Here is a 20,108-nt window from a genome sequence, read left to right on the forward strand (position 1 = left end):
AAACTGTTCCCCCAATATGAGTCAAATTTCAAAAGTGTTAAGTATATCAATAATATTAGGCCAGGAGTCAAGACATGGGTTCTTACCCTGACTTTATTAACTTGCTGTATGACTCTGTATAAGTTACTTTCCCTCTCTGAGCCTTTGTTCATGTAAAAAAATGAAGACATTAATCAAAGAGGCTGTATTAGCCTCATTTTAATCTGAAATAACTTTTAAAATCTGTAAGAGTGCAGGGAGGACTGCAAGAGAGATAATGACTTCCCAAAAGTGCACATATTTTTTTCTGAAGAAAAATAGGAAAGGATAGGAAAATGGTCTTCTGTGAAGCAAGAGATACAGACACACAAGATTTTTAGCTGTCAGTCAGTAAATGCTGATTGAACTGAGGAACGTATAGTCATATGCTAACATCTGTGTTGCCACATGGGCCAAGGAAAGTGAGAAAAATGGAAATCTCTCTTGATAAAACACTGGGGATAGACAGAAGGTGGAATGTGGCAAAAGGTTATCAGCTCTGGGATCAGACAGACCTGGATTCTAATGCTGATACCTCAAATCCAAAAGCTAAAAACTGGTGGTAAATTTCTTAACCATTCTGAGCTACCTCATCTGTAAAAGGCAGATTATAACAGAACCTATTCACAGGGTTTTGTAAGATTAAAAATGAGGTCATGTACTGGCACATAGCAGAGCTCAACGAATGTTAAGTATGATTATCTTCCATCATTCATTATTAAAGAATTGTTAAAGACTAGAGGGTTAGGGAGACAACCCCATCAGGGAGATCTACAATGCAGGACAGGAAAGGGGTGAGAGAAGCCTGGAGTGAATGGTGGAGGCAAGCGGAATGGGCAGGAACCATTAATGGCACAGAGTCACCCACATCTGAGCTCCCCAGGAAGGTCCTAAGAGTAGATCATTACAGCAGAGAGTTATGGTGCTCACAGCCTGGAGGACCCTGGCCACAGTGGTGAAGCAGGGAGCTGCCAGGGCAGTGGCCATGACCTCTAGTCAGGGAAGTAAACACCGGCCAACAGGGAATAGACCTTGCTCACCTGGAAGCTAGGAAAGAATGAAAGCAAGTAATAGCACAGTCTTGGGGCAAAAGAGAGGAAGTAGGGTGCAAAGTCAGGAGATCAACAGCAGAAGGCAAAATATTACAACTGTCTGGCTCTTTGCCCCCATACCTCTCTAATCCCCTAACAGGTCCCAGGCAACCCATACCCTCTGCCCCAAAGTTGAACCTGCCCTCTTCTCAGAGGGGCCATCTAGGAGCCCCAGGTTAATGGCTCAGTGTCTCCACAGTTTGCCATTCTTGCTGCTAGCTTCCCTCTGACCTTGGACACACAGCCTCCCAGAAACTGGTTCCTCACCTAGCTCCTCAAAGCCAGGCTACCTCCCTGGAACCTCAATTCCTCACTGACTTAGATTTTCTGCTTTGTCTTCCAGTTCCATCCAGGGATTAGAAATCCTTTCTGGTGCCCCAAGCCCCTCAGAGGCTGGCTCAAATCACACAACCCTAAGTCCCACAGTCAGGATTGAAACCCAGTTGCCTATGACTTCAGACACTCAAGAGATGTTACTGAATAACCATAAAGGAAAAGCTGAGAACTTGCTGAAAAAATATAGTCTTTTTTTTGCACGAGGCACCTGGAGACATTTCATATAGGTTCAAATGATCCAAATGGGTCCAAAATACATACGGAGAAAGAATAAACTGTCATCTTCCCACCTCATGTCTGGTTACCTAGGGAGAGGAGTTGGCAGGACCTGTGACTAGGGACTTTGAGAAGCCAATGGATATAGCTGCAGAGTGAGGTTGGCCCGGCACCTGAGGGTGGTAATCCTAGGGATGACCCTTCAGCAGCTTCATCCACCAGCGGTATCTGACCATGCCTACCTAAAAACACTGGTGCCAAGAAGCCTTCCCTGCCCAAGAGAAATGGACAGGCCCTGATAAACTCAAAAGGCTCTACAGAAACATCTCGCTTCTAGTCAAGGAGATGAGGTGTGAGCTACTGTTTTCCAATAGTAATTTCAGGAGTTCCAGAGAAGCCCTCTAGTCTGAAATCTCAAAGGAAAAAATAGAGGAGGTGCCCTGAAGTGCAATCTACTCACCCAGACTTTGTTTATCAGTTAGTACAGCACCTTCATGAAGGGTCAGACATCCCACTGAAAGTTCTGAATCAGACTGAGGTGTACAAGGAGGCTGTGCACAGAACAGTGAAGACAAGTGGAGCTGTTTCACCTACATTAAGGGAAGAAAATTTCTCCTTGTGCTTTGGAGGCAAGAGTGAGGCTCTTCAAAAAAATGTAACCCATGAAACCTTTCTTTGGTTTCTTTCCCATTCATTCAGGAGACATCCAGGGAGACTGTCTATATCCTAGTCACTATGCTGGCAGTGGGGATGCAAAGAACAACAAAGGATCAGTAGACCCACATCATTCACAGTATAGAGGAGGATGGCCAAGTAACCTGGGATGCGATGGGCTCCATGATTGAGATCCATACAAGATGCTTGGTAAACACAGGGGAGGGACTCACTAACACTGTGAGAAAGCTTCACTTTAACCTAGATCATGAAAGGTTTTCCAGATGGAATAGGGTGGGGAAAGGAAGGTTTTCCAGATGGAAGACGGTAGGGAAAGAAGGCCATCTAGCTAGAATAGCATGGAGATGTACAAGAATATGGTAAAACAACACAAAGAAGCTGGAGAGGAGACGATGAGTAAAGGGAAGAACAGTAGATAAAGGTGATGAGGTAGGAGGGGCCAGATCTTAACAGGCCTCACTAGACAGTCTGGACAGTGTCCTGTGGATTTGGAAGCCACCAAAGAACCTTAGCCAGGGAGGAGCATGTTCAAATATGGGTTTCAGTAAGATCCTGACAACGACAAGGAGAATACATTTGAGAGAGACAAGACTGGAGGCTTTTCTCTTGGCCAGGGTAAAAGATAATGAGGGTCTGGCACTTAAGGCAGTGGCAGTGAACTTAAAGAGATAACCGATCATGGGGCACCTGGGTGGCTCAGTTGCTTGTGCATGGAGCCTGATGGCGGGGCTTGAACTCATGAACCATGAGATCATGACCAGAGCCAAAGTCAGATGCTTAACCAACTGAGCCTCCCAGGGACCCCTATTTTAAACAAAGAGAAGTATAAGCAAGTTTATGTGAGACAGGGAGCTAAGGTTACAGGACAAAGAGGACACTCCTCAAGACTCATGAGAAAGTAGGAAGGGATGGCATTCTACAGTACATGTGGGCAGTATACCTCATTTATGTATGCATAAAGGCAGTTCCACTGAAATAAGAAAGTAGGAGGTAAGATGCTGATGCTCCTAAGTATGAAAGAGGGCAGATGGGAGGCGAGTCAGAGAGATTTCACACCCAATGTCCTCTATTTTCATTATGATGATGCCAGAAGAGGGAAACATGAGGGGGTTGATGTGGCAGGTCGGGGCTCAAGGCACATAACAGTGAGACCAGAAGAACTAAAATTTGATGAGCATTTATAACTAAGAGTTAATAACTAAGAATTAATACTAAGATATGGTCCTGCCCTTAAGGAGCTTACATCCTGGTAGGGAGACCAAAAGAAGGAATTCCTACAGTAAATAATATGTCACAAAGAAATAATTCCTACAGTAAAGATAAAATAAATGTCCAAGACTTGTAATGCCAAGGCAGGAAACCCAACTTGGAGAGATTTTTCTCTCTGGAGCTTGGATAGGTAACTATTGGCCCTTGGGTGGGGTGTCAGGTCTCACCACAGGTCTAAGACATTAAGAACAGAGTGATCTTGAAACAAACAAACAAAAGGTCTTAAAAAACAAAAATGCGTCTGTTGGGAGAAGGCTTCAGAGAGAAGTTCTTTTTTTATAAGATTCTTCCACGTGGGCAGTGAAGTGATGAAATGAGGGAAAAGAACAATAAAAACGAGGACCAGAATGGAGCCCAGTGACTCTTACGTCTTGCTAGGGGAAGTATACATCAGCACAACCTGAAGAAAGAGCATTCTGGCAACGTCTAGAAAAAAAATTTTTTTAATTTTTTAAAAATGTTTATTTTTGAAAGAGAGAGAGAGAGCGTGAACAGGGGAGGGGCAGAGAGAGAGAGGGAGACACAGAATTGGAAGCAGGCTCCAGGCTCTGAGCCATCAGCCCAGAGCCCGATGCGGGGCTCGAACTCACGGACCGCGAGATCATGACCTGAGCCGAAGTCGGAAGCTCAACCGACTGAGCCACCCAGGCACCCCGAAAAAAAATTTTTAAATAACACATCTATCAAAAGATTGAAAAACAAGCTAAATGCTCATCAGTAGCAGACCAGTTAAATCTTTGCAGTACATCCATAAAACAGAATACTTTTGTGGCCATTAAAAGAATGGAGTAGCTCTATACATATTGATATGTAAAGATCTCCAAAATCTATGACAACTATAAGGTTGTGAGTACAGTATGATGCAGTATGCAAGAGAAAATATATGTAACCCCTAACAGGTCTTAGTGGAAAGAATATTTCTGGAGTGATGCTTGTGAAACTAGGAAAATGAGTGACTCTGGGCAGGAAAACTTACTTTTTTCACTGTTATTTCCTTTTGTAACCTTTGAATTGTGTATCATGCGCTTGTATTACCTATTTAAAAGCACAGCATTTTAAAAATAGCTGGAGATAACCAAAAAAAAAAGTCAAACAGCTGTTTACTGACTTTTTCAATGATGCAAATAATTTAATAAACATTCCTAAAGAGCACAGCATGCTTTCATATTTTGGGATCACTTTGATCTTTAAGAAGATACAGAAATACTTTCCTAAAGGGCATTACATCATGAGCATATCAATAAGGGTCAGAAGACAATTTAATTTTAAAATTTGAGCAGACTGAGTTTTGTGTGTGGGTGTAATTCAAACAAAGCCCTTTTGTTGCATTCCTAACCACAAACAAGGAAGCTTAACTGCGTGGGATGGGTAGGCTGATGAAACTGGAACTAGCAAGTGACATGGTGTCCTTCTTAGATGATTTTGTCCTAACACAGACTCAGGAATGCAGAGCATATTTCTGAGAAATCTATAATAAAGAAGTTCAGGTATTTCAAGCAGTTTTCGTTGATCACCTACTGTGTGCCTTCTACTCCGATGAATTCTAGTTGGGAGTTCTGAGATGGCCACAAAGAGTTTACAATCTTGCTGGGGGGTCTTAGATGCAAGAAAAAGTGTTAAACAGAATCAGACTTAATCATTCATTCAAAAAATACCTGAGTGCCTGCTGAGTGCCAAGCACCATTCTAGACACTTGATGCCTATTTTCTCACTTACTCTTTGTCCTATCTTTATGTGCAGGGCTATTAATGAGGAAATGAGGTAAATAAGAAAAATTAAGCAACTTGTCCAGTCACAAGGGTAGTAAGCAGAGTTGATATTTATTTTTATTTAAAAAAATTTTTTTAAATGTCTATTTATTTTTGAAAGAGAGAGACAGAGTACGAGCAGGGGAGGAGCAGAGAGGAGACAGAATCCGAAGCAGGCTCCAGGCTCTGAGCTGTCAGCACAGAGCTCGACGAGGGGCTCAAACTCACAGACCGTGAGATCATGACCTGAGCCGAAGTCGGACGCTTAACAGACTGAGCCACCCAGGCACCCCCCGAAGAGCTGATATTTAAACTCACACATCTGGCCCCAGAGCTTGTGCTCTTACCATCTAATCAACGAGCAGTGTAAATGAGGTGGGGTGGGCAGAGTAGGCAGACAGACAGTAAGCAGATAAACAGGATATTTTCACACAGTTCTAAGGGTTCTGAAGGAAATAAAACTGGGTAATGTGAGAGTGAGATGAGGGTCCTGTTTTGGACAGCATCTTTGAGAGGGGCATTTGAACAGAGACCTAAATGATGATGATAAACCATGCAAAGAGTTGGGGGCAGAGTATTTAGGATGGAAGGAACAATGAAATGCAAAGGCCTTAATGTGGGAATAAATCTGGGGTTTTCAAGAAGCACAACAGTGTGACTGAAGCCTTAGGAGCAAAAAGCAGATGGTAGGAGAAGTCATCAAATGGTACCGGGCCACGTAAGCTCTAGAGGGACTTTGGATGTAAGCATCAAACATCTCACATGCTGCCCATGACCAGGAATAGGGTCTGAAGCTGGCCAAAAGGTCTAGAAATAGAGCGGGACTTCAGATGACCTTGAAGGATCGGTATGCTTTGCATAAATCAAGAAGGTAACAACCACAACTTGGAACATAAAAAATTCCAAGAGCTAGAGGTCAGTTTTTTGTTGATGCTGTGCTTCAATGAGCTATTATGACTGACACTTTGAGTTGACTCTCTGGGTGCGCGAACATTATAAAACCTTGCCAGTTATCAACCAGACATGAGCTGAATATGTAAGAATACAAGATAGACTACCTGCACTACCAAATAAAACATCCTGTTTTCTAATCCACTTACTAACCCACCTACCTGCCCACCCATCATCTGTTTAGTACACAATATGCTTTAATAGATGACCAAGTCCAGGCAAACCATAAAAGACTCTTAAATACAGAGAACAAAATGAGGGTTGCTGGAGGGGAGGTGGGGGGGAGTGGTTGGGCTAAATGGGTGATGGGCATTAAGGAGGGCACTTGTGTTGAGCACTGGGTGTTAATCACTAAATTCTACTCCTGAAACTAATACTACACTGTATGTTAACGAACTTGAATAAAACAAAAAAACAATAGGTGACCAAGTCCAACTTAACAAGATTCCGGTCTTAACCCCCCACTTTTGACCCCCCAAAACAATACATTAATATATTCTGTAAATCAGGTCTGAGTTAACGTGTCATGGATGTGGGTTGAGGGTCTTCCTGACAGACTTACTGAACACCATATGCTTGGCCCAGGATAAAATATGTTTCCTAAGGTTCCTTTTGTGTGTCACTGCTATTTTCCCCTTTTTCTCCTAATCTATTTTTATTTTTATTTTTTTTCAACGTTTATTTATTTTTGCGACAGAGAGAGACAGCATGAATGGGGGAGGGGCAGAGAGAGAGGGAGACACAGAATCGGAAACAGGCTCCAGGCTCTGAGCCATCAGCCCAGAGCCCGATGCGGGGCTCGAACTCACGGACCGCGAGATCGTGACCTGGCTGAAGTCGGACGCTTAACCGACTGCGCCACCCAGGCACCCCTCTCCTAATCTATTTTTAAAATTATAAAGTCCTTCAAACATATATAAATGTATTCAAATTAATATAAAGATCACCACATCACCAAGATTAATCAAATCTTCATATTTTCCCCGTTTTATTTGAGGTACTCTTTTGAATAGGTATAGGTACTCTTTTGAATTCATATAGTTTTTTTCTTAAGAAAAGATCAAAGCCATTGAGAAGTCTTACTCTCCACATTTCCTAGCCCACTCCCCCCATTTCTCTTCAGTATTTAGAAAGCCTCTTCATACCATTTTTTCCTTTTAGCTGCCTGGTATTCCCTTGAATGCATACATCATATTTACTCACCAGACCCTTTCTGTAGATACTTTTTGATTTCTAGTCTCTTGCTATTACAAATAATGCTTCAGTGAATAACCATGCCCATACACTGATTTCTATCTATGCAGACTTATTGCAGCAAAAATTCCCAGAAGTAGAATTGTTGGCTCAAAATAGGCACTTGTGATTTTGATAGTTAAAGCTAAATTGCCCCTTTCACACTTTAAAGAGGAAACAAATTCAGTATGAACAATTAAGCGTCACTGTACAAGTAATTTGGGGGGGGGGGAAGGATATTATATCTTTAGTATAGTGGAACAGATGATCTGTATTTGAACAACAATGCCTTTTTAGGCATTTCCTGTTTACAGGAAACTGATAGGCCCCAAATACTGATGACAAAAATATACAGCAAGTAAAAACCATGACTGAGTCAAGCTACACTGAGCTGTACTCATAACACTGTTTTATTCCATAGATCCCCATGGAACTCTCTCTGGAATAAAAATTACCCCACATTGAGATAGGTTTTCTACATGTTCACAGGAGGCAGAAAAGCTCCTAAAATTTTTAAAGGGTTGAAAAAGCCCATTATCTTCCAAGATACAAAAGAAAAGACAAGAAAAGAAAAGAGAAAAGAAAAGGAAAGAAAAAAGGTGGTAATTGTCCCATAACACTATTGGCAAAGACATTGTTCTTGAGAAACCCTTTACCCCCCCCCTTTACAGCATCGCTAACCTCTAGTTTCTAGGACTACAGGACTCTTCAAGACTGTATTTCAGACTTTTGAGATTGACAGAAAAATCCAAGCAAAGTTTTCTAAGGCTTTTATAATTGCCTCACCAACATCTGTGTCTTAAACAAGTGGTTCGGTGGGTAGAAAGGTATGCATTAGGTAATATAACCCCATAGCAACACACAGTCCTTTCTGGAAAGAGAAGTTCTTTTTAAATGTCACATCCTGATAATACGCCCTGGGGACGTTTGGCTTTGAGGAGTGAATCATAAGTAAGAGTGAAGTGTGCTAACAGATAGACATAAGACTCTAACACCTAAAATTTGCATAAAAGATGAAAAACCTTTTCAAGTAAGATGCTTTACCCCACTTCTCACACCTGTCCCAATGTCCTTTCACTAGTGGTTTATCTCCTCCCCACTCTCTATTCTGACATATATTTTTTTTTAAGATTTAAATTTTATTAATGTCCAAACAAAGCTATTATCCTACAGGAGAGGGACCACCAATGGGGTGGGCGTCTTTCACTTAGTCACCAATGGATGATGGCGTTGAAATGTCTTTTTCTCAATATCCCTCTCTTTCTATCCTCCTCCTCTCAACTCTGAGGAAGCAGAAAAGTCAACTCTCCTTCCCACACTTCAACATTTGCATCCAAGCCATGGCAGAAGTTGACACAGACATTCTAACATCTCTGATCTCTAACAGCATTCATCTGGTCTTTCATGGACTTTCAAAACCCAATTACAATAAATAGCATAGCATAAATAGAGAAGCATAAGTTCTAATTATTGATAATTTCTTCTTCTCAAATCTCAACTTGCAATCGGATATTTTATTTGTTGGAGGAAGAAGGAGAGATTGGCTTTTACCAATTTCTTTAGATATCACATATTATGATTTTAGGATTTTCTTCTCGACTTCCGTGTGCCATAGAATGTGTTGCTAGAGCTCATATAGGAGAAATCACTTCTGTGCTGGTTTGTTTTTATCTTCCACACACAGATGGAATAAACGTACCCTCATGGATCTCAGGGTAAGATAGTTGCAGAGAACTGGAAATATCGTTGTGTGTCCCTGAATTACTGCTCCCCTTGACAGAGAAGTTGCTTAGAGGTCTGCCAGGGGACTCGCATTGGATAAGTTAGAAGCAGTTCAGCAGGGCACAATAAAGGTGTGTATGGCTCGTTCCCTCCACCCAGTGGGCTTCGGGATGGGAGGTGAAGGGTATCTACCACAGCAACTGGCAACACTCCTCCTTAATATATAAACCCACACAAGACTGTCCTTGGAGAGTTTAAAGGAGGCCAAATACCAACCAAGATATTTCAAAATTAAGCTAATTAATTTTCATACCATGCCAAAGTATACATTGCTTTTCATTTGCCAAAACAGGCGAAGGAAGGGTTTTTGTGTGTGTGAGGCAAAAGCCTTACCTTTTGGGAGGGACTTTTTTCCAAACACCACTCCATTAAACAAAAACAAATAGATGGCCCCCAACCCTCCAACACTAAAGACACTGGCTCTTTTGGGATAAGTCTGATGCATCCCACTGTTTTTCTCTTCTTTATTTCACCTGCTTGTCATTTAGAGAAAGAGGCCACAAATAAGCAATTAAAGGCAACAAGAAAACAAAGGAAAGGACAGAAAGCATTCATTTTTAGAGAAAAACCTCCAACAGTGGTCAAAAGAATCTACATTTAAAAATCATACCAGAAAGGGATCGCTCACTAAAAGAAAACTTTTAAAGATCATTGAAACCTGATTGAAAAGATGACAGAGAAGCTAAAAACTTTAAGAATACTTGCTCCAGCCCCTCTGTTCCTACCTACCTGTATCTTCGTAACAAATTTTACACCAGGCGTTTAACCACCACCAGCCACCCCTACCACCACTCACACATAACCTGACACCGGTGGGGGAGAAAATAATACAGCTCAGAAGAATGCTTCCCTCTTATTCACTTTCAAATGAAAGAATGCCAAATAAAACTTGAAAAACCAGCCCTGTGATCCTTCTCTGTGTTGGATAAAATAAGCAGTTCATATTTTCAGTTTTACCTTTTACATGGTCTGATGATCAGAGGAATCTCCATAGTAATCAATACTCCAATCACCTTGAGATCTAGAACATGACCATGACTGCTGCACCCACCTGTTCTTTCCCATGCCATATGTTCTCTTAAGTGACAGTATTCCCTAGAAGCAAGCACTGGCATTAAGCGGACCTCTGAGCAAAAACTTTGAATCAAGATTATATAAGAATAAAAGCGGATTCAAATGAGTGGGAATGGGGAAAAGATAATCAAGCATTTACATCTTCAGCTGTGATGGGGTTACATAATGTACAGCCGGCAATCTCAGTAACCACTTCTTTTCATGTAACTTTAAAGTTGAATGAGGAGACCCACCTTTCCTCTAACATTGAGAACACAGTCACAGGTTCCTTCTCTTCCAACAAACGTTGGCAATGAGAACAGAGAAGAACTTGGCTGCTAGGACACAGACAGCCATTCCTTGTGAGAAATGGAAACAGTCATCTAGGAATTCCCCAGGGAAATGGGGAAGCAAGGCCATGAAGTATACAACACAAAGCAATTGCTAATTTGAAGGAGATAAAAAGCCACTCCAAATACGCACGTGCATCCTAAGACATATGGTGACTGTGGGGCACCTGGGGGGCTCAGTCAGTTAAGCGTCCGACTCTAGGTTTGGGCTCAGGTCGTGATCTCACGGTTCCTGAGTTTGAGCCCCGCATCAGGCTCTCTGATGTCAGTGCAGAGCCTGCTTCGGATCCTCTGTCTCCCTCTCTCTCTGCCCCTCCCTTGCTCGCTCTCTCTCTCTCTCTCAAAAATAAATAACATTAAAAAAAAAAAGAAACTTAAAAAAAGGAAATATGATGACTGCATACACAGGAGAGAATAATTAAACATTCCTATGCAGAAATACTAATAGTACTGAATTACATGAATGCACATATAATGAGAAACTTAAGCATGCAGTTGTTTTTTTTTTATAAACAGGTATAACACAACATCAAAAAGACACCTGTGAAAGGCTTGTCAGTTGCGAACGCTGCAAAGAAAGCGCGAACTCTCACTCTCACATAGTAGTGGACTTACCTTATGGCAAACAGAAGCATCCTAGATAACAGCCCTCTGGCCAACTGCATGTCATATTCAGGGCTGGGATAAAAAGCCATCTCTCCCAACTACTGCCCTCTCTGCTCCTGTCGGGGTTGCAAAGGCTTCCCAACAGTCCCCTGCACCTCCCGTCACACCTCCCGAACCACCCGGAACTCGCTAAGTGTGCAGCTAGCTGGGTGGGACTCACATTCCCAGTCACCTCTGCAAAACGGCCAATTAAAATTCAATTCCTGCCAAATAAGAGGGAAGAAGAGAAGGTGACCCTTGGTAACTTTTCCGGCAAGAGCCAGCACCTTAGACAATAGCGTGCAGCTTAGAAATGCTAGAATTCCATTTTGTGGGCAGGAGGAGGAGGGAAGCAAGGAAAACCATCTGCTGATAAAATGCATCAAACTGGAATCAGGAAGTTCCCTTGAATGATCTCTGCCAAACCCTCAGCCTCCTCCACATGCAAAAATGCCACTGTCTGCAAAAGCGTGTGTTAATTGCTTTAAGCTTCCCAGTTTGGGAGGCTACTGAGGCAGGGGTCCAAATCAACATCCCCTGAGACCTGCTAGGCACACTGTCCGGAGAACACGAAGTCAGCAGCCCCGGGACAAAACTCACTGCCAAGAGACGTACAAAGTCCCAGCTGAACTAACCGTGTTGCTCCGCTGAGAATTAGGAGTGAAACCCTGAGCTTGTGTTATCTCTTTGTCTTGATTTATTTTACAGAGCACAGACCACCATGTGGTAAATGCTTAGTGAGTAAATGAGGCAGTTTTATAATGATGGTACGACTGGTGGGGGCGGGGGGAGAGGTTTGTGGAGGAAAGCACTGGTTCAGGAAATACTGAATTTCAAGCTAGAACATCTTGTCTCCTTTACCAACTCACTGAACTAGCCTGGCCGAAGGCTTGACAGGTTTTACGGAGATGTTTCTGTTAAGATAAATGAGATCACAGGATTCCTTCCTACTGACAGAGTTAGATAAGATAGCATTCGGGGTCTCAGCAGGAAGGGAAGGATGGGATTGGATCTGTGAGAATATTAAGCCCTGGGCCAGAAAGAGTTTCTCTCTCTAAATCTGGTTGCTTGGCTGGTCGCTGTCTACATCTGGGGGAGGATGGAGTTTCTTGCTCTCTTTTGTTTTTCTTATGCGTAAATGAGAAAAATCCTTCCTGGCTATTTGCTCCATGAAAAAGGAACTATCTATAAGTCTGACCCAGTGCACTTGGAATTGGCTCATGAAGTAGCCCCAGCACTTTCCAATTCCAAGAGTTGCGACTTATCACAAAGTAGACTTGCTCAATGGCCACTACTAACCTACCAACTCGACACTTGGAAGACTCCTAAGGAGCTGATGAGCACATCGTTTCTGCCTTAAGTGGAAGACCAGGACATCAGCACCTCACCCCTTTCCATATTTCAAGACAGGCTTTAGACCAGAGCCAGCCTGAAAGAGAAACAATGACCAAAGCTGGAATAATGTAAGCAATGAAAATAATGTAAGAGCAAAAGTGCATTGGATTACAACACAGAGAAGAAAATAAACATGAAGGAGTCCTTACTGATACAGTTAAAATTTAAGTAGGGAAAGAGACAGCTCTTCCTTACAGAAGAATTCCAACTAATAAATACAGAAGGAATGAAGAAAATATGGAATCACCTTAGAACATTATAGTAATCACTGTTGCAGGGACTATATCCACCAATGGAGAAAGTCTGAGGACAAATAGGATATTCACATAGTCTCAAAGTTATCTCTGCCAAGATATTAATTACAAAGAGATGAATAACTGTATGGTAGAGAAACCTGGCAGACTTTACCTCAACCCAGTCATCAAGGTTGACATCACCAGGAGTAAAACATATGGACATATCGTAATCCCTGATAGGACATGCAACCAGGATGCCATCACTTCTGTGGTATTCTAACCAAAAATGTATAGCTTCAATCTAATCATGAGACAGTATCAAACAAACCCAAAAAGAAGGCATTCTACAAAATAACTCGCCCATACTCTTTCAGTGTGTCAAGGTTGGAAAAGACAAGGAAAAACTAAGGAAATATCAGATTAGAGGAAACTAAGGAAACATGCCAAATACAATATAGAATCCTGGAACAAAAAAGGGATGTTCATAGGGGAAAAATGATAAAAACTGAATAAAGTCTTCTGTATATAGCCTGTAGTTAATAGCATTTTATCAATAGCAATTTCTTAGTTGTTTTTTTTTCAATACATGAAATTTATTGTCAAATTGGTTTCCATACAACACCCAGTGCTCATCCCAAAAGGTGCCCTCCTCAATACCCTTCACCCACCCTCCCCTCCCTCCCACCCCCCATCAACCCTCAGTTTGTTCTCAGTTTTTAAGAGTCTCTTATGCTCTGACTCTCTTCCACTCTAACCTCTTTTTTTTTTTCCTTCCCCTCCCCCATGGGTTTCTGTTAAGTTTCTCAGGATCTACATAAGAGTGAAAACATATGATATCTGTCTTTCTCTGTATGGCTAATTTCACTTAGCATCACACTCTCCAGTTCCATCCACGTTGCTACAAAGGGCCGTATTTCGTTCTTTCTCATTGCCACGTAGTACTCCATTGTGTATATAAACCACAATTTCTTTATCCATTCATCCGTTGATGGACATTTAAGCTCTTTCCATAATTTGGCTATTGTTGAGAGTGCTGCTATAAACATTGGGGTACAAGTGCCCCTATGCATCAGTACTCCTGTATCCCTTGGGTAAATTCCTAGCAGTGCTATTGCTGGGTCCTAGGGTAGGTCTATTTTTAATTTTCTGAGGAACCTCCACACTGTTTTCCAGAGTGGCTGCACCAATTTGCATTCCCACCAACAGTGCAAGAGGGTTCCCGTTTCTCCACATCCTCTCCAGCATCTATAGTCTCCTGATTTGTTCATTTTGGCCACTCTGACTGGCGTGAGGTGATATCTGAGTGTGGTTTTGATTTGTATTTCCCTGATAAGGAGCGACGTTGAGCATCTTTTCATGTGCCTGTTGGCCATCCAGATGTCTTCTTTAGAGAAGTGTCTATTCATGTTTTCTGCCCATTTCTGGGTTATTTGTTTTTCAGGTGTGGAGTTTGGTGAGCTCTTTATAGATTTTGGATACTAGCCCTTTGTCAGATATGTCATTTGCAAATATCTTTTCCCATTCCGTTGGTTGCCTTTTAGTTTTGTTGGTTGTTTCCTTTGCTGTGCAGAAGCTTTTTATCTTCATAAGGTCCCAGTAGCAATTTCTTAGTTTTGATATTTGGATTATGATGATAAAAGATGTAAACATTAGGGAGAGCTAGGTGATGGGTGTACTGGAAATCTCTGTACTATTTTTGCAACTTTTTTATGACTCTAAAATTATTTTGAAATAAAAAATAAAACCCAAAACGGGCAGGATTTAGGATTGGAGTATAATTGGATGAGAACCACTCCCATTTCCAAGTTCAGTCCTACATCAGTAACACTTGGGATACAGAGATCTCTTCCTCTAGGAAAGAGGAAGCCAGCTATTGCAGGGGCTTACAATAAATATAGTTGTGGAGTCAAGATACACACATGAAATTCCTAGAGTATACGGAGTATATGCGTGGGAGCAATGTATCCTTTTTAAAAAGGAAGTTGCTTGCCCATCCACTCCCTTCCTGTCCCCCTTCACACAGACAGACCACTGATGGCCAGCTTTGACCATGCTGATGAAGGCAACCCCCAAAATTTTTTTTAACGTTTATTTATTATTGAGACAGAGAGACACAGAGCGTGAGCAGGGGAGGGGTAGAGAGAGGGGAGACACAGAATCTGAAGTAGGCTCCAGGCTCTGAGCTGTCAGCACAGAGCCCAATATGGGGCTTGAACCCACAGACCGTGAGATCATGACCTGAGCCGAAGTGGATGACCTAACCAACTGAGCCACCCAGGTGCCCCAACCCTGGCTCATTTAAAAGACTGTCTCTTCATGGATAGGACACCATCCAGGTATACAATTAGGTTCATTTGTTTATCCAACTGTTAAAGATCGATCTATAAAATCTTTTCCTTGTTTCAACCTCAAACTCAGGTCTGTGTGATTCCAGTGCTCAAGTACGGCTTCAGTCAATCTATGCTCTTCCTGCCTTCATCAGCCTAATGGTCCCACACTTATTCCCAAGGGCCCCACTGGCAGCAGCATGGAAGTCACACTCTTTAATCTGTCTTCTCCCTTCTCCCATCCTCATCTGCTATCGATCTGCTTTCTAAATTCATCTCGAATCATGTCTCCTCTCTTGTCCTATCACCGCTTGTGTGGTTCAGTCTTGATCATTTTCTTCCCAGGCTATCGCAGTAACTTCTTAACTACAACCTCTGGCCTTGAGCACATTGGTGCTGATGCCACACCAACCTACACAGCCCAGTGGAGTCTTCCCAAGTAGAAGGCTCTGGTTCTCTACATTGACAATCCAAGGAGGCTAAAGGACATAGTTCTCAGGGCTCTGCCTCTTCAGGCTGGCCCCAGAACAGCCTTTGCCAGCTGGCTCCCTTGTAGCCAGCACCTTCTGCAAATCTGACCTGTCCTCTACCACTAACCGAATTCCCACAGCTGTGGGAGCACACAGGAGCACAGAGGATGCACAGGTGAGTAGCTGCAAATGTTTTTTAGGCTAACTTTACAATCTCAGGACACTCCTCAGTTAACAGAGGACAAGAGTTTTATATGATCATCAGTTCAAAGATGAATTAATCTTGCTGTACAATTTAACACATTTGTCATTTCCAAAGTGTAAGACCTTGGTTGGTATATTGCTGTGAGTGTTTTTCATTGTAGTTTCAAAAACAGTTACGGATGTGTTTTTTAAAAAGATATCTGAATCAGGGGTGCCTGGGTGGCTCAGCTGGTAAAGCTTCTGACTTCAGCTCAGGTCATGATCTCGCGGTTCATGAGTTCGAGCCTTGTGTCGGGCTCTGTGCTGACAGCTCAGAGCCTGGAACCTGCTTCACATTCTGTGTCTCCCTCTCTCTCTTCCCCTCCCCTGCTCACACTCTGTATGTCTCTCTCTCTCTCTCTCTCTCTCTCTCTCTCTCTCTCTCAAAAATAAACAAACATACAAAAAAAAAGAGAGATCTAACTCAAATGATTTGAGGGAGCCCCAGACTACCTCCCGGGAACTTTAGGGTTCTTCAGAACCTATTTTGAAAACCATCATTATTGTACTCTGAGCTGCTATCAGACCTCTTTGTTCAGCCCCTCCTACCTGTATCTTGACCAGCCTTGCCCCAGTCCCTTTTCTTCCAGCAGCCGAGTTCCTTTTCTGAACTGCTCCGCACAGACTCTGTGTCTCTTACCTGTGCTTCGGCCGAAGCTTAACTCCTCCTGACCATGCTGCTTTCCTGTGCTGGGGGTCCGAGGTGAGGGGCTCTGGGCTGAGGGAGTCAGAGGTACCGGTACCTGCAGGGCCTGGGTCTGCACACGCATCTCTGGCAAAACAAAAGAATGGGAAAACGGGAAAATATGATGGTGTTCCTGGGAAGGGCGCACTAATGAATCAACAAGGAAAATGCATGAAAATTAACTGAGCGGTTAAAGCAGAACTGCAGGCTGAGTGCCGACTTCTCAGCCTGCACCCACTGAGGTGCTCCGCTCCAAAGAAGGCAGGCCCGTGCCTGAGGGGCTTCATCCTTTCCCATCTATGTTTCTGTGCAGCACCAAAGTAGACTTCCCAGTTTAAAATACCAGGTTTTCCAGCCAAGGGGGAAGAGACACTACAATGAAGGTGAACTCCCCCTATAATTCAGCCTCCATCAGTAAATAAGTGAGAAACTGGACTCACTAAAGCAAATGGCCAGGCAACGTCCCTGAAACCCAGTCCCCACTGCCTCCCTTCTTTTTTTTAATGTTTATTTTGAGAGAGAGTGCGTTTGCGTGAAGAGGAGGAGGAGGAGGAGGGGAGAGAGAGACAGACAGACAGACAGACAGACAGAGAGAGTCCCAAGCAGGCTCCGTGCCATCAGAGCAGAGCCCGAAATGGGGCTTGATCTCACAAACTGTGACCAGAGCGGAAATCAAGAGTCGGACGTTTACCCGACTGAGCCACCCAGGCACCCCAGACCACTGCCTCCCTTCTCAATTCATTATAAGGAGAGTGACCCCCAAGGGGAGCAGGCCTCCTCTGTTCAGTGAGTGGCAGCTCAGAAGAGCATGCCAACTCTTAAGCCTTAGCTGTTTCAGATTGTCTAGATTCCACCGTGCTGGAGGCAAGCCTTTTATGTGTCCATTTAAGTCCACCCTCCCACCCCCCAGGTCCCTAACACCATTCTCTTTTCCTCCCCAGTCCCAGGCAGTCAGAGAAAATTTTAAGCCCTGCGTGACCAATATGTGGCACACATTCTGCCACAAGAACAGGTGTATTTCTTCCCCTTAGGAGACTCTCAGCTTCTGAATTTCCAAATGCCTAACTTGAAGGCCTCCTCTTGATCAGACAGTCGCCTGCATCAGGCTCTGAAGCAGTTTTGTCATTATTCTGCTCTGCTGGGTACCAGTGATGTGTTTTCAGTGTGGGTCTTTGAGGATCATTCTGAGACTAGGAGAGCCTACCGGTGGCCCCCACACATGTCCTGTGAGCAGGAATCGGAGAAGAGGCAAATGCATGCATTTGCCTCTCTGTGTGAGCCTTGGCTGAGAAGAGGCGGGATTATCAAACGGCTGTCAATTTCTTTTATTTCAGGACACAGAGAGAGAGATGACCAAGGAGTTTCCATTTCTAAGATATGCTTCCTTAGCTAAGTACCCTTACCCCTTTCTGTACATTACTTTTTCTCATCAAATTTAGGATTCCTGGAGTTGAATATGGTCAATATAAGTCTAGGCTTGAAGTCTGAAGGCTCAGTTGAGGTTCTGTCACTTATGAATTGAAGGACATTGGGCAAATGCCCTCTGAACCTAGGCCCCACATCTGTAATATAAATATAAGAGGCAGGGCACAGCATGACTAGGGGACTGGTTCCGTAGGCAGCCTCTCTGATTTGGAGTCCTGACTCTTCCTACTGACTAGCTCTGTGACTCTGACCCCTCTGTGTCCCGGCTGTCTCATCTCTGAAAGGGGCGTAAAAGAACACCGTTTTTCATAGAGCTGTTGAGAAGCTGAAGCTAATTCAGATGAAGCACTTAGGATAGAGCCTGGCACATGTTCAGTACTCAGCAAATTAGCCAATATTATCATGCCCATCTTGCGAAATTGCTGCTAAGTCTTCTAGATGATGTCTGTTACCTGTCTAGCACACTGCCTACAGGTGGTATTTGCCTAATTATTTTCACAATCATTTTACTGCAGTACCTCCATGTTAGAGGTCCTTTCAGCAAAGATGTTCTACAAAACAGACACCACTAAAAAGACCGAATCTATGCTGGGAATAATCGCAGGAAGAGCTTTGGCCAGAGAGTTAATATGTCAAAGCCTTTTGCAGAATTCATCCCGTGGTCCCCAATTAGGATTACTCCTACAACCCTCAGAGGCACCAACACCACCTGGCTTAAACCGGGAGCGGAAAACAGACTCAAGGGTATCTCGCCATCAGATGTGTGAATGTAAATATTACATGTGCGTCACGAGCACACCCAGGACCACTCACCGGTATAACCCATTCTGACAGCAAGCTTTCCTTTCTAGTCTCCTCTAGATGCCTATGTGTCTGCTAGTGGAGAGCAAAGGCCAAGCCTGAGCTTTCATAAAACCTCTGTGGCGTTTAATACCTTCCTCATTTGGGGCCTGAACCACAATTGCTGGCTCTGTCCTTTCTGCACCACAGCGAAGCCCTTTCCTCTTTCCTCACCCGCTCCCCCTTCCTGGGAGGTGCCAGGTGATGGAAGGTCCAGGAGGGCACTGTCACGGGGAAGGGTTGGCAGGAAGGACAGGCAAATGGGAAAGAGATGGAAGCACAAGGAACAGGAGATGATCTCATCCTTTCAAGGACTTTCGATACAGGATTCCTCGCAACCCTAGGAAAGCAGAGACCGGCACCCCAGCATTGCTCTCCAGGCCACTGGCTGTCTGGTCACCTGCCACCTCCAGGAGACCGACTGAGGTCAGCAACTGGGTGTGAGGGTTCATGGAACTCATGTAGCTTGTTGCTGACTGCGGTCCCCGCACTCCCCCCCTTGCTAAACCACAGCACGGCCTTCCTGCTAATCTACGCCTCCCCCCACCCTGGATGGGCTGGCTCCAGAGGCCAGATGGAGGTCCTGGCACTCTCTGAGTGGGCTTCCTGGATGTATCATACAAACTAGAAAAGAGGCTAGAGAGAATGCAGAAAGAATCGCCAGCACTTAGGACACAGCTTTTCTGCCTTAAACTCTTTCTAGAATCATCTGGACGACAAATAAACATTTAAAACATTTATATGTTCTTTTTTTTTTTTTTTTTTTTATTTTTTTTAAATTTTTTTTTTTCAACATTTTTATTTATTTTTGGGACAGAGAGAGGCAGAGCATGAACGGGGGAGGGGCAGAGAGAGAGGGAGACACAGAATGGGAAACAGGCTCCAGGCTCCGAGCCATCAGCCCAGAGCCCGACGCGGGGCTCGAACTCACGGACCGCGAGATCGTGACCTGGCTGAAGTCGGACGCTCAACCGACTGCGCCACCCAGGCGCCCCAAAACATTTATATGTTCTAATGAAAAAAAAATCCATGATGAATCTAGACCTAAATTAGTCCTGGAATGAGTGTTGGGAAGCCTATTACCCCAAAGACCTCCCCACTGGACTCCTCACTTCGCCTT

The 20,108-nt window shown here is 43.6% G+C and overlaps 1 protein-coding gene across 8 annotated transcripts in view; it reads right to left on the reverse strand.

The window, feature by feature from the left end:
* The window catches only part of SHROOM3 (shroom family member 3), a 327,033-nt gene that overhangs the window by 47,986 nt on the left and 258,939 nt on the right, over positions 1 to 20,108 (reverse strand). For 7 of the 8 annotated variants that reach the window (XM_045056183.1, XM_023253023.2, XM_023253022.2 and 4 more), the window contains one exon: positions 16,679 to 16,810. In XM_045056183.1, coding sequence (XP_044912118.1) covers positions 16,679 to 16,810 — 132 coding nt within the window. Of the gene's footprint in view, positions 1 to 11,337; positions 11,802 to 16,678; positions 16,811 to 20,108 lie in introns of those variants that run through there. The other variant, XM_023253024.2, reaches the window with a different exon arrangement.

The sequence above is a fragment of the Felis catus genome, chromosome B1 (genome assembly GCF_018350175.1).
Source record: "Felis catus isolate Fca126 chromosome B1, F.catus_Fca126_mat1.0, whole genome shotgun sequence".
NCBI classification, from domain to species: Eukaryota; Metazoa; Chordata; class Mammalia; order Carnivora; family Felidae; genus Felis; species Felis catus.